Below are 13,996 nucleotides of genomic sequence, written 5' to 3'. Positions count from 1 at the left end.
CAATGCGGTCTCCTCTACATTGGAGAGATCAAACGCAAACTGGGCGACTGTTTTGCGGAACACCTGCGGTCTGTCCGCAAGAAAGACCCAAACCTCCCTGTCGCTTGCCATTTTAACACTCCACCCTGTTCTCTTGCCCACATGTCTGTCCTTGGCTTGCTGCATTGTTCCAGTGAAGCCCAACGCAAACTGGAGGAACAGCACCTCATCTTCCGACTAGGCACTTTACAGCCTTCCAGGTTGAATATTGAATTCAACAACTTTAGATCTTAAACTCCCCCTCCCCCCATCCCCACCCCGTTTCTCTCCCCCCCCTCCCCCTTTTTTTTTCAATAATTTATATAGATTCTTCTTTCCCCACCTATTTCCATTATTTTTAAATCTAAAACTAAAACCTTGTTAGTCTGTCCACCCCACCCCCACTAGAGCTGTACTTTGAGTATCCTGTCTTCCATTCTTAATTAGCACTTTTCTTAGACAAATATCACCACCTTCAACACCTCTTTGACCCTTTTGTCTGTGACATCTTTTGATTATCTGCTCCTATCACTGCTTATCTCCACAATCACCACACCCTCAACGTCTCTCTTCCACCCCCCCCCCCCCACCAACCTTAAACCAGTTTATATTTCGCCCTTCTCCTAACTATGCTTCAGTTCTGCCGAAGGGCCATGAAGGCTCGAAACGTTAACTGATTTCTTCTCCGCCGATGCTGCCAGACCTGCTGAGTTTTTCCAGGTAATTCTGTTTTTGTTTTGGATTTTCCAGCATCCGCAGTAGCTTTTAGCTTTTTGTTTTTAAGCTACTGTGACTTGGTTCAATAATGTAATTTTCCATCATGAACTTGCTCTCTTCCCTCACTTGGACTAACTTCTCTGGATTTAGACTATAAGGATGTTGCTTTATGGTTGGTAACGCATCCCCTACATCCTGTCTAGCCAAAAATGTTTCCCTCGCCTATTGACAGAAATCGATTCATCAGTTTGTAATAGCTTTCGTAAATCGCCTCAACAGTTTTCTGGAAGATAGCTTAATATTACAACTAAATTTTTAAGCACCTCTATATTACCCAATCTGATTGCTGGAGGGTCGACTTTAGAATTTTTGACTACTGATTCATTCATAGAGTGTTCTGATATTTTTATTTCACTCCCTACATCTTTTACCACTGTGGATACACTCCTATCCTCACCATCTTCTCTGTCATAATATTGCTTTAACATATTAAGGTGATACACTCGCTCTCCTTTCCTCCTTTCTAGAGTACTCACTATATCATTTCCATCATTGAGCTTCTTTTAGATTTGATGAGGTCCAGTGAACCTTGTTTTTAACGGTTCACTAAAGACAGGTAACAATACTCACATCTTGTCTCTGGCGTCAACATTTTGAGCTTTGGCATTTTAATCTGCTCTAGTTTTCCTTGTTTGTTGAGCAATTTTCAAATTATTTTTGGCCAACTCACGTGGTTTGGTTACTCTTTCCCAGAAAGTTGACATATAGGTCAAAAGTGTAGTCTCTGAGCTTTGGTTTAAAAATCTTAGGGCAGAATTTTCCCCCTGTTGAGGGGGGGGATGTTTAGGAGCGGGAGCGTGGAGACCATTGGGGACACGCCGCCATTTTACGTGATCGGGCCAATTAAGGCCCGCCCAGTGTGATGTCCATCAGGAAGCACTATGCGTTCCCTGTGCGGGGTGGGGGGTGGAATTCCCTGAGGCTAAGTTACGCCTCAGGGAGTTCGGCTCCACAATAAAAAATCTTTAAAAATAGGAAAAAAAAATTTCCCTGACATGTCCCCTCATGTGACACTGTCACACGATTTGGGATATGTCCATCACTTTCAAATACGCCTTTATTACATTTTTAAAAACATACATGAAACTCATCCCGCCCGTGGATGAGGTATCATGCTTTTTCCAATGCCCGCAAGGGCTCCCGGCCTGCCTGCCAACCTTAAGGTTGGACGGGCAGGTCCGCTAATTACATTAATTACTTTGTCAATGGCCTGAATTGGCCATTGAAAGGTCAGCGGGCGCACAGCTAATTCTGCTGAGCTCCCGCCCACCTGAAAATTGAAATGGGGCGGAGTTACGTCGGGAGTTCCGCCCAACATCACCGCGCATCATTTCACGCGTCGGCAAGTGGGCCCCGCCCCCCCCGCTTGCCGACTGGGAAATCCTGGCCTTTCTGTAATTAATTTAAAGGATCCTCTAACCTCATCCCCATATATCAGTTCAAAAGGACTGAATCCTGTTGACTCAGTAGGGAGATCCCTAATGACAAACAGTAAAAAATGGAATTTCTTTAGGACATCGTTAGGACATTCCTGACAATAGGCTTTAATCATGGTCTTTAAAGTTTGATGCCATCTTTCTAATGCTCCTTGCTATTGTGGATGATAAGCTGAAGACTTAAGTTATTTTATTTCCAAACTATTCACTATTACTTTGAATATTTGTGACATAAAATTTGAGCCTTGATCTGATTGTATTTCCATACCCTGTAAAAAAATTGAACTAACTTTTCCACCACCACTTTTGCCATCATTTCCCCAGAGGCAATGCCTCAGGAAATCAGGTTGAAACATCCATAATTGTTAAAAGGTACTGGTTCCCAGGTTTTAGGTCTTTAGTGCCAGGATTTTACATTTGGAATGCGGGGGCGGGCCCGACACGCCAGAACATAAAATGATGCGCGATGATGCCGGATGTGCATCCCGACATCACCGCGCTGTCTCGCGATATTTCGTTCGGCGGGTACGCGCCGGAGTCGGCTGCGTGCCCATCGATAATTGCAAAGCCCATTAAGGCCATTAACGAAGTAATTAATTTCAAGTTTATGCTGCCTGTCCAGCCTGACGGTTGGCGGGCAGGCAAAAAAAGCCAAGCAGCCTTTACGTTTTTTAGGAAATCTCATCCACGAGCGGGATGAGGCTTCCTAAAGCTTTTTACGAATTAAATAAAAACTTTTTCTGAAAAATAAAAACACGTCCCATATCATGTGGCACAGTCACATGAGGAGATGTGCTTCATTAAATTTTTATTGCATCTATTTATTTTTTTTAAAAGCGCTTCAATCTCCCTAAAGCAGCTTTGTATCTCAGGGAGACTGAGGCGCTCTTTCCAGCGCCTGCACAGAAGAGCGCTGGACCTGACTCTCCCTCCTCCCCCATCACAGGTAGTGCCCAGCGCTACCGCTCGCGTATTACGCTGGGTGGACCTAAATTGGTTCGCCCGTGTAAAATGGCGGTGTGGAGCCGATCGCAGGCGGCGGTTGGCTGTGCGACCACCTCCGACGCCAATCCCACCGAGCCCATCTGATGTGGGAAAAATTCAGGTCTAGGTGTCTATTAAGACCCTGCTAAACGGCTCTTCAAAAGCTGGTATCGGAATTAAGGGTGCAGGTTTAATTCAGGATTGGGGTTTCCCCACTACCTGACATGTATGACATATCTGGCAGAATTTAAAAATGTCTTTATGCAATTCTGGCCAATAAAAAATGTTTCAATATTTTAGCCTGCATTTTCCTAATACTTGCGTGACTTGCCATTGGAATTTCATGAGCCACTCGTAAAGTTTTGTTATGATATTCAGATGGAACTACCACCTGATGAACTACTGCCCATTCCTCATGTGCTGGTATTTGAGGTGGTCTCCATTTCCTCATTCGCACTTTGTCTTTTAAATAATGACACTCAGGTATTGGTTCTGATTCAGTCTCTGAGTAGGCTGTTTGATACAACTCTTTCACTCAGGATCAGCCTGTTGCATTTCTACTAAAGAAGATGGGCTTAACATGTCACCCTTATTTTCTTTACCTTCCTCCTTTTTGTTTAAGTTTTTGAAAAAAGTGTCAGGTAACTGAATTTCTACATTATCTCTCTTTTGTACAGCTTCCTCTTCTTCCTGTCTAAGTTTATGGGCCTGAGATCTAGTCACAACACAGTCAGGAAACAGTCCAGGATGTTCCTCCTGTAGCATCTCAGTTTCTTTCACTTCCGCTGGCTGTTCCAACACCCTCGGTGAGGCTAATAATTTTGAACCAGCCAGGTCATTCCCCAGGATAAAATCAATTCCTGCTGTAGGCATTTGATGCACTACTCCAACTGCAACCTCTCCACTTACTAAATCACACTTTAATCCAACTCTATGTAATGTGACTGATTTATAACCTCCATGGATACTTCCAATTAATATTTTTTCCTTCATTAGCCTCTCTGAAAGACAAATTGTATCATCAGCCAGCATCAGTGTCTGACTTACTTCAGTGTCTCTCAATATCTTTATTGATTTGCCTCCTTGATTAGAAGAATAAGGGAATATCTCGCTCCATAAACAAAATCTTTAAACCTTTCTGTAATTTGTTTTCCCACGTTTACTTGACTAATCTGATGAATTGTCCCTACCTCTTTGGAAGATTCTGAATCTCCACTGTGCACCTGCACTATGGCTACTGTGTTGTCACTTGTCTCCTTCCCTCAGTTAGTTTTCCCTAAAGATTCTTTAGGCGTCCCTATTACTGCAATAGGTCTCCCAAATCAATTTCCAGCAATTTGCTTTAGAATGTCTAGTTTTTTTGCAATGGAAGCATACTGTTTCTTTACATCATTTGTAGGCTCTAGCCTATCTCCTCTACTGTTTTGGCATACTTCTGTCTGTTCCCCAGAACCAGTAGCTTTTCCATCACCAGATTTTCTGTTCTTCCAATTTCCCTATTGATTCCGAAATGACCATTTCCCCACATGTAACAGGCTGTGTGGGATATCATAGGTACCAGTCAAAACTGCCACTTCACGGATCTTTGCTACTTGACACTCATCTAAATAAGTCTAATTGTTACTGGGATATTATTTTGGAATTCTTCTCAAAATTTTTCTCTAACTTCAATGATCGAGACCACTGATCCTACAGCATTTCTTTCCCTCCGGCAAACCCTACAAATGTCTGATTAGGTTTCTTTCTTATGGCTCTGAACTTTAATTGATAAGCTTCAGGGACAAGCTCATTAGCATTGAGTATTGCACTTTTAACCACTTCATAGTCTGTAGTTTGCTCTTCTGACAGATTAGTGTACACATACATAGCTGTACCTAACAGGACACTCTGTAGCATTAAGGTCCAAGCATCTTTTGGCCACTTCAACTTCACAGCTATCTTTTCAAATGAGGTAAAATATCTTTCAACTCCATCCTCTGTAAATTTAGGCACTAAACAAAGATTTTTAGTTCAATCAAACTCCTCAGTGTAACCATAATCATCTTCTGAACTACTATCTTTCTTCCTTTATTCTAAGCTTTTCTCTAGCCAAGTCATGTTGTCTGAGTCTTTCTCTCTTTGAAACTCAAGCTCAAGCATTTCCATCTCCATTTTTTTTGCTCTTCATTTTTCTCCAATTCAAGCTTCTGTTTTTCTCTCTTTCTTTCTATTTCAAGTTGCTTCATCTGCACCTGAGTTTTTGCTGACTTTAGCTGTGAGACCCCGATTTCAGGTTACTCTCCTTTTAATTCTAAATGCTGGGTAATTACTTTAATCATATCATCCTTAAAACATCCTGCTTTTATTTCTGCATTTAGTTTATCTGCTAACTCTCTTAGTATAGTCTTAGTCAAGGATTTCAAATAATCTAGTGTTACATCTTCTTCTCCCAGAAAGGTCTTATCAACAGTCAAAGCCGTTTTTGAGTTCCAAGCCATGTAAAACACTTTACAGCAAACCCTGCTCCTATGCTCAGTACCTCCATGCACTCATTTCTTTAAGGATTCACAGATCCCACTGAAATTCAAGGACTTTTGATCCTGCATGAGCCCTTACTTTGTTACAATTCCAGCTGATGCTAAATCAGATTCCAAAGTGAAACCTGGCTTGATAGATTCTAAGCTAAAGGCAAAATACTACAGATGCTGGAAATTTGAAACAAAAACAAAAAATGCTGGAAAAACTCAGCAGGTCTGACAGCAGCTGTGGAGGGAAAGACAGAATTAATGTTTCAAGTCCGTATGACTCTTCTTCTTCTTGTGTTGATAGGTCCATACCAAAATAGTTGGGAAAGTAAGTTGCAATGAAGAAATAAGAAATTTACAAATGGATATGGACAGGTTAGGTGAATGGGCAAAAATTTGGCAGATGGAGTTTAACGTGGATAAGTGTGAGCTTATCCATTTTGGTCAGAAGAATAAAAAGGCGACTTATTATTTAAATGAAGAGAAACTTCAGATTGCTTCAGTGCAGAGGGATCTGGGTGTCCTCGTGCCATAAATCACTGAAAGCTAGTATGCAGGTACAGCAGGTAATAAGGAAGGCAAATGGAATTTTGGCATTTATTGCTAACGGAGTAGAGTATAAAGATAGGGAAGTGTTGTTGCAACTGTACAAAGCATTGGTGAGACCGCACCTGGAGCATTGTGCACAGTTTTGGTCCCCTTACTTGAGAAAGGATGTAGTTGCATTGGAGGCGGTTCAGAGGAGGTTCACTAGATTGATTCCAGAGATGCGGGGCTTGTCTTATGAGGAGAGATTGAGCAGTTTAGGCCTATACTTGCTAGAGTTTAGAAGGATGAGAGGAGATCTAATTGAGGTATATAAGATGCTAAAGGGGATAGACAAAGTAAACGTGGAGTGGATGTTTCCCCTTGTGGGGCATTCTAGAACGAGAGGCCATAGTTTTAGGCTAAGGGGTGGTAGATTTAAATCAGAGATGAGGAGGAATTACTTTTCTCAAAGGGTTGTGAATCTGTGGAATTCACTAGCTCAGAGTGCAGTGGATGTCGGGATGCTGAATAAATTTAAGGAGGAGATAGCCAGATTTTTAATTAGTAACGAGTTGAAGGGTTATGGGGAGAGGTGGGAAATTGGAGTTGAGGCCGAAATGAGATCAGCCATGATCATATTGAATGGCGGGGCAGGCTCGAGGGGCTGAATTGCCTACTCCTGCTCCTAGTTCTTATGTTCTTATGTTTTTTTTAAAAACCATGGAACATACCAACAAGGAGCAGGAGTAGGCCATTTGGCCCTTCGAGCCTGGTCCTCCACTTAATAAGATCATGGCTGATCTGATAGCGGCCTCAAATCTGCATGCCACCTACTCCTGATACCTAGAGCTTACCAAGAATCTGTCCACCTCTGCCTTAAAGATATTCAAAGTCTCTGCTTCCACCACCTTTTCAGGAAGAGATTTCCAAAGATTCACGACCCTCTGAGAAAAAAATTTCGCCTCATTTTCATTTTAAATGGGCGACTCCTTATTTTTAAACAGTGACCCCTAGTTCCAGATTCTCCCACAAGAGGAAACATCCTCTCCACATCCACCCTGTCAAGACCCCTCAGGATCTTATATGTTTCAACCAAATTGCCTCTTACTCTTCTAAACTCCAGCAGATATAAGTTCAGCCTGTCCAACCTTTCTTCATAAGACAATCTGCCCATTCCAGGTATTATTCTGGTAAACATTCTCTGAACTGCTTCCAATGCATTTACATCCTTCCTTAAATAAGGTGACCAGTACTGTACACAGTACTCCAGATGCAGTCTCACTAGTGGTCTGTATAACTGAAGTACATCCTCCCTACTTTCGTATTCAATTCCCTTCATAATAAAGGATAACATTCTATTAGCTTTCCTAATTACTTGCTCTACCTGCATACCGGCCTTTTGTAATTGATTCATGCATGAACATACCCAGCTCCCTCTGCGCCTCAGAACTCTGCAATCTCTCACCATTTAGATAATATGCTTCTCTTTTATTCTTCCTGCCAAAATGGACAGTTTCACATTTTCCCACATTATACTCCATTTGCCAAATCTTTGCCCACTCACTTAAGCTATCTATATCTTTTATTAGCCTCCCTATGTTCACTTCACAACTTACTTTCCTACCTAACTTTGTGTCATCAGCAAATTTGGCAACCATCCCACCAAGTGATCATCCAAGTCTGCAGCTGCACCTGAGGTGCACCTGCACCTGTCTGCAGGTGCAAGGTGCAGACTTCATCCAAGTCATTTATATAAATTGTAAACACTTGAGCATTGATCCCTGTGGCACATCACTCATTACATCTTGCCAACTTGAAAAAGACCCATTTATGCTTACTCTCTGCTTCCTGTTAGCTAGCCAATCTTCTATCCATGCCAATATGTTACTCCCTATGCCATGAGCTTTTATTTTCTGCAATAACCTTTGATGTGGTCCTCTGGAAATCTATGTACAGTACATAGCACATCCATTGGTTCCTCTTTATCCACAGCATATGTTACTTCCTCAAAGAACCCCAATACATTGGTTAAACATGATTTCCCTTTCACAAAAGCATGTTGACTTTGCCTGGTTATCTTGAACTTGCCCAAGTACCCACCCATAGCTTCTTCAATAATAGCTTCTAACATTTTCTATGACAGATGTTAAGCTAACTGGCCTGTAGTTTCCTGCTTTCTGTCTCCCTCCCTTTTTGAATAATGGAGTTACATTTGCTATCTTCCAATCTAATCGGACCTTCTCTGAATCTAGGCAGTTTCAGAAAATTAAAACCGATGCATCAACTATCTCACTAGCCATTTCTTTTAAGACCCTAGGATGAAGTCCATCAGGACTCGGGGACTTGTTAGCCCACAGCTCCAACAATTTACTCAGTACCACTTCTCAGGTGATTGTAATTTTCCTGAGTTCCTCCCTCCCTTTCATTTCCTGATTTGTAGCTGCTTCTGGGATGTTACTTGTGTCCTCTAGTAATGAAGACTGATGCAAAATACCTGTTCAACTCATCTGCCATTCCCTTTTTTTCCATTATCAATTCTCCAGACTCATTTTCTATAAGACCAATGCTCAGTATGTTAACTCGTTTCTTTTATAAATATTTATAGAAACTCTTACTATCCGTTTTTATATTTTTGGCTAGCTTTCTCTCATTCTCTAATTTTTCCCTCCTTATTAATCTTTTGATCATCCTTTGTTGTTCATTATATTCCAAAGGAACATTACTGAACATATCCACATGAGTTTACTGATGAACTTCTAACATAAAGAATAAAACATTTATTAAACAGGGAAAAAAATGAACTATATTACATCAGACAAAAAGGTTGGAAAGATCTCAACATAAATGCAAGAAACTGATTCAAACTCGCACCATTCCTTTTGTCCCAGTGATACCCTTACAGACACAAAACCCGAGTGATGATTTACCACTATCTTAACACCGAAGGTCCCTGCTTGCACTGGCTCAATTGCAAACGATTTTCTTCTGGCGGATTTCTGAGCATTCACTGGATGTTTTTATCCTGGCTAGTATCTCTCCCTGAGACACCCAAAACTGCACTCTAAACTCACTACAAATTCAACTGCAGAGAACCATGAGCTTTTATTTTCCATAATAACCTCTGATGTGGCACCTTATCAAATGCCTTCTGGAAATCTAAATACAGTACATCCACCGGTTCCCCTTTATCCACAGCACATGTTACTTCTTCAAAGAACTCCAATAAATTGGTTAAACATGATTTCTCTTTCACAAAAAAATGTTGACTCTGCCTGATTACCTTGAATTCATCCAAGTGCCTTGCTACAATGTCTTCAATAATAGCTTCTAACATTTTCCCTTTGACAGACGTTAGGCCTGTAATTTCCTGCTTTCTGTCTCCCTCCCTTTTGAATAAAGGAGTTACATTTGTTATTTTCCAATCTAATGGAACCTTTCCTCAATCTAGGGAAAAATAAAGCATCAACTCTCTCACTAGCCGCTTCTTTTAAGACCCTAGGATGAAGTCCATCAGGACCTGGGGATTTGTTAGCCCACAGCTCCAACAATTTACTCAGTACCACTTTCCTGGTGATTGTAATTTCCTTGAGTTCCTCAATCCCTTCCAATTCCTGATTTACAGCTATTTCTGAGATATTACTTGTATCCTCTATAGTGAAGACTGATTCAAAATACCTGTTCAATTTGTCTGCCATCTCCATATTTTCCATTATTAATTCCCCAGGCTCACTTTCTATAGGATCAACGCTCACTTTGTTAACTCCTCTTTTTAAATTATCTATTACTATCTGTTTTTATATTTCTAGTCCAGTTCCCCAGGAAATTCAGCCAGGGCTCTGGGTGCTGAGGTTATCCAGTCATCCCTGTGGGGAGCACATGTGCTTAGGTGTCGAGCGAGGGCTTGGCGTATAATGTCTGATGCTGAATGGCCTGTTGACACAGAGGATCCCGCAAAAGGGGCCAAGAGTATTGCAACAAAATGGATCTGAATATGAGATACCCACTGACAGGTGCCCAAGGGGTTTATTGGTAAAACCTTTATAAATTACATCACAAATCATTGTCACATCATCCACAAAATATTCTTCACCTGCTGAGATCCTAAACTCATGAGGCAGTGTTTCTGAAATTTTCCAGAATGTTCCCTGACTCGTTTTCTACCGGAAGCAATGCTGAATAAAATATTATTATAATGGGATGAGTAATGTTGAATAGATAAGGTTGAAATTGCAAATTATGCTAATTTGCTCAGAGCTGGAGCAGTGGATATTTTGAGTTTGTGAATAATTTCTATTCATGGAAAGATTTTATTATGTTAGTCGAATGGAAAGGCAAGTCCCGAGGAGGTGGGGAGGTGATCTTTTGTGTCAAAACTGCTTTATTGAAAAAAGAAATATTCTTATGAAAATTACCTTTGACATTTAAAATAAAATTTCTTCAGAGCAAATTTTAAATCTTGTTTTGTTTTGTTCACAGGCTTGAATTCCCTTTACCATCTGGAACCCTGTTTATTTCCTGTCAGGAAGCATCAAACCTCCCATCAGTATCATTTCTCAGGGACACAAGGGTTCTCACTATGAGCAACAACAGCTTGCATTTATATAGCACTTTTAATGTTGTGGAACATCCCAAAACCTTTCATGGGAGTGTTAACAAACAAAATTTGACATCAAGCCACATAAGGAGATATTTTGTCAGCTGACTAAAAGCTTGGTCAAAGAGTTAGATTAAGAGGAGGGTCAGAGAGAGAGAGGCAGAGAGATCGATGAGAATTCCAAAGCTTCAGACCTAAATAGCGGCAAGTGTGCTCACCAATGACCAGGCGAAGGGAGTCAGGGGTACTCTACAGGCCACAATTGGAGGAATGTAGAGTTCTCGAAGAGTTTTGGGGCTGGAGAAGGTTACAAAGATAAAGCAGGAAAAGGCCATAGATGAATGTGAACATAGTATTGAGAATTTTAAAATTGAGGACTCTGTAACCACCTCCAACCTGACAACCCTTTGCAATATCTGTGTTCCTGCCCTAATTCCGGCCTCTTGCATTTTCCTGATTGTAAGCACTCCACCATAGGCTTCCAATGCCTGCAGCTTCCAAGGCCCTAACATCTGAAATTCCCTCCCTAAAGCACCTGGCCTCTCTACCTCACTCATTTCCTTTTAAGATGCCCCTTAGAATCTATCACCTTCACCAAGATTTAGTCACTTGAGTGAAACTAGACAATGCATGTCATCAATTGATTAAATCATAGGCTGGTTCCCAGCCACACTTCTAGGTACCATTTTCCCACGGAGGTGACCAGGCACGAGAATCCTGTCTGATTTTCCTTTTCACGTTTCCTGGCTCAGAGATATTGAGACCAATTGTAGATTGTCCATTTTGCTCTGACTAAAATCTGTTAATGTGACATCAACTGGAACTTGAACCCAAGCTCAGACAAACTGGGTTCCACTGAGAACCTGCATTTACCAAATAAGCATCAGGACACACCCTTAAAATAGCACAACCAGGAAAATTATTTTAGTCGAAATTATACGGCAAATCTGATGCTTTCAAAGAGCAGACTTTTATTCTCGTTTAGTGATTTGAAAAATCCTCCCTCTGCATAGCCACAAAACCACCATAAAGTCCACCAGGGCTTCAAACCCAGCTTTCCATCAACCATCCCTACCTGTGTGCTGTTTACATCACACTGATGGGAATCTGCAAACCAACTGTCTCCAGTTGAACACTGGTCAATATCCACACTCTGCAGATTAACATCCATTCGAATCACGCCCCTGAAACAGAAAAGGCAAGTGCGTGTTTAAAGACAAACAATTAAACTCTTGGAAAATCACAAGAGGAATAAAAACATTCACTATCGTCAAAGTGGAAGCCACTCCATTAGGGCTCTCTTTAAAAGAAGAACATTATCACCCCTTTTAAACGGGGAGTCTTATCATCAGGAGCATTTTGAAGAGTTGGATGAGCATTGTAAAGATTGAGTCTTCAGGGGGCTCAGTGGTGGTTTCACCACTGTGGAGATCTAGGGTGGGATTTTACAGCCCCTCCTGCCAGTGGGACCTTCTAATTCCGCTGAAGTCAACGTACTTTTGAATGGCTTGCCTCATTTTCTGGCTCCACCCCCACTGTGGCGGGGGCGTAAAATTCCGTCCCTAGATTTGGATGCAGCTAAGAATAGGAATGGAAGTGTGTCTCTCGATGGATTGTACAGAATGAATTGGGGCAGATGCGATGAGTAGGGTTCAGTCCACAGCACAAAGTTACACATCAAAATCGCTCTCATAACATTGTCCTGACCAAGATTTATCCTTCACCCACCATCACTAAATAACAGATTATCTCATTACTCTTTGTGGGAGCTTGCTCTGTGAACTCCCTTGCTCTTCTTCAATATTGTGGTGTGGGGTCATTTACAAGCCCCTGCAATGTAAATGTCCTATTCAAAAGATGAAAAAATGAGGAGAGTGTTACTGCAGAATAGTGTGTGGGGGGTAGGAGCTTAAAGAGAGAATGCAAAATAATTGAACACATTTAAGGAGAAAAAGAGTAAGGGAAAGTAATCTGCACGTCATAGATTAAAAAAGGGACTTTCAACTGAACCAATAACAGAAATGAGCTCATGAAATAGTAATTATTGATTTTCATTGAATTCTTAATGTGATGAGCAATGTAAACATATCAGAGTCTGCAAAGGGATTTGAATTGCCTGGAGTTAATGTTGCAGAGCAGTAGATGGATGTGATGGATAAGTACATGGATTAGAACAGAAAGACTGACAAGACTTTGGAGCTGAGGCTAATGAAGAGTGAAATGGATCATGATGAATATTTTACTCCAGTGAACATAGACCAGTTGTAGCCAACAGGCATTCTTCTCTGGTATACTCTTTGATTCTTCAAAGACAAATTAGTTTAGTCTCTTGCACCAGCAATTACCGCCTCTTATCTTTGACATCTTCACTATGGCTCCTTCCTCAACTATCAACATTTTGGCCTCGCCCTGTCTTCTGGTCTCTAACAGGAATTCCCCCAAGCTGGGGGTTCGTGATGCTGACCTTTACCATTAGGTAGGTCCTGGGAAGGTGAGGGATGTTTGGGAGGGAACACTCCCCCTCCCAGTTCAAACAATAAGGTGAATACAACATAAATTTTAAAACTAATTGCTTATCACTTGGTTCGCACCTCCAACTGCACCCTAGCCCCCCGTGATCCCTTTACGAACTGCGGAACCTAAAAAACTAGGTGGATCTTTGGCAGTGCAGTCATTGATCAGGTCTATAGGGTCATGGAACAATCTCTAGGCTCCTCAATAGAATTGTCAACTCTAGCTGGAGATGTTCTTGGCAATTTCATCTAATGGCCTCTTGCCTCCAACCATTCCACCCAGTCCAGCAGTCTTTTCCCCCGCAACCCCCAACATTAAATATTTTTAAAAACAAAAATGTTCATGTTAAATATAACTCAAGTTTTAATGCCCCTATCGTTTTTCTCCTCTCCAGAGCTGTATCTAGGAGATTAATCTTTAATTCCTGGAGGTTTCAGGTCAATACTGGAGTGTTGGCAACCCTATCTATCATTAGCATATGCAAGACACCTCATGCATGTTTCAGAGAGTTTCCAGGAATCTCAAAATATCACCTGGACTAATAAAGGGTCTGACAGTTTTCAGGTGCAGTTTGGGCGCCGGATATAACACCGCAAAATTGGAGGATTTCGTGCAATTTTTGGCACAATTTCTACCCCATT

At 41.4% G+C, this 13,996-nt stretch overlaps 1 protein-coding gene across 1 annotated transcript in view; it reads right to left on the bottom strand.

The window, feature by feature from the left end:
- Positions 1-13,996, bottom strand: part of LOC144667855 (metabotropic glycine receptor-like) — a 99,152-nt gene that overhangs the window by 69,848 nt on the left and 15,308 nt on the right. Inside the window, exon 2 of the mRNA XM_078529381.1 lies at positions 11,917-12,025. Within this exon, the coding sequence (XP_078385507.1) occupies positions 11,917-12,025 (109 nt within the window). The remainder of the gene's footprint in view (positions 1-11,916; positions 12,026-13,996) is intronic.

This window comes from Cetorhinus maximus, chromosome 25 (genome assembly GCF_964194155.1).
Source record: "Cetorhinus maximus chromosome 25, sCetMax3.hap1.1, whole genome shotgun sequence".
NCBI lineage: Eukaryota > Metazoa > Chordata > Chondrichthyes > Lamniformes > Cetorhinidae > Cetorhinus > Cetorhinus maximus.
This window is presented reverse-complemented; position numbering and strand designations above follow the sequence as displayed.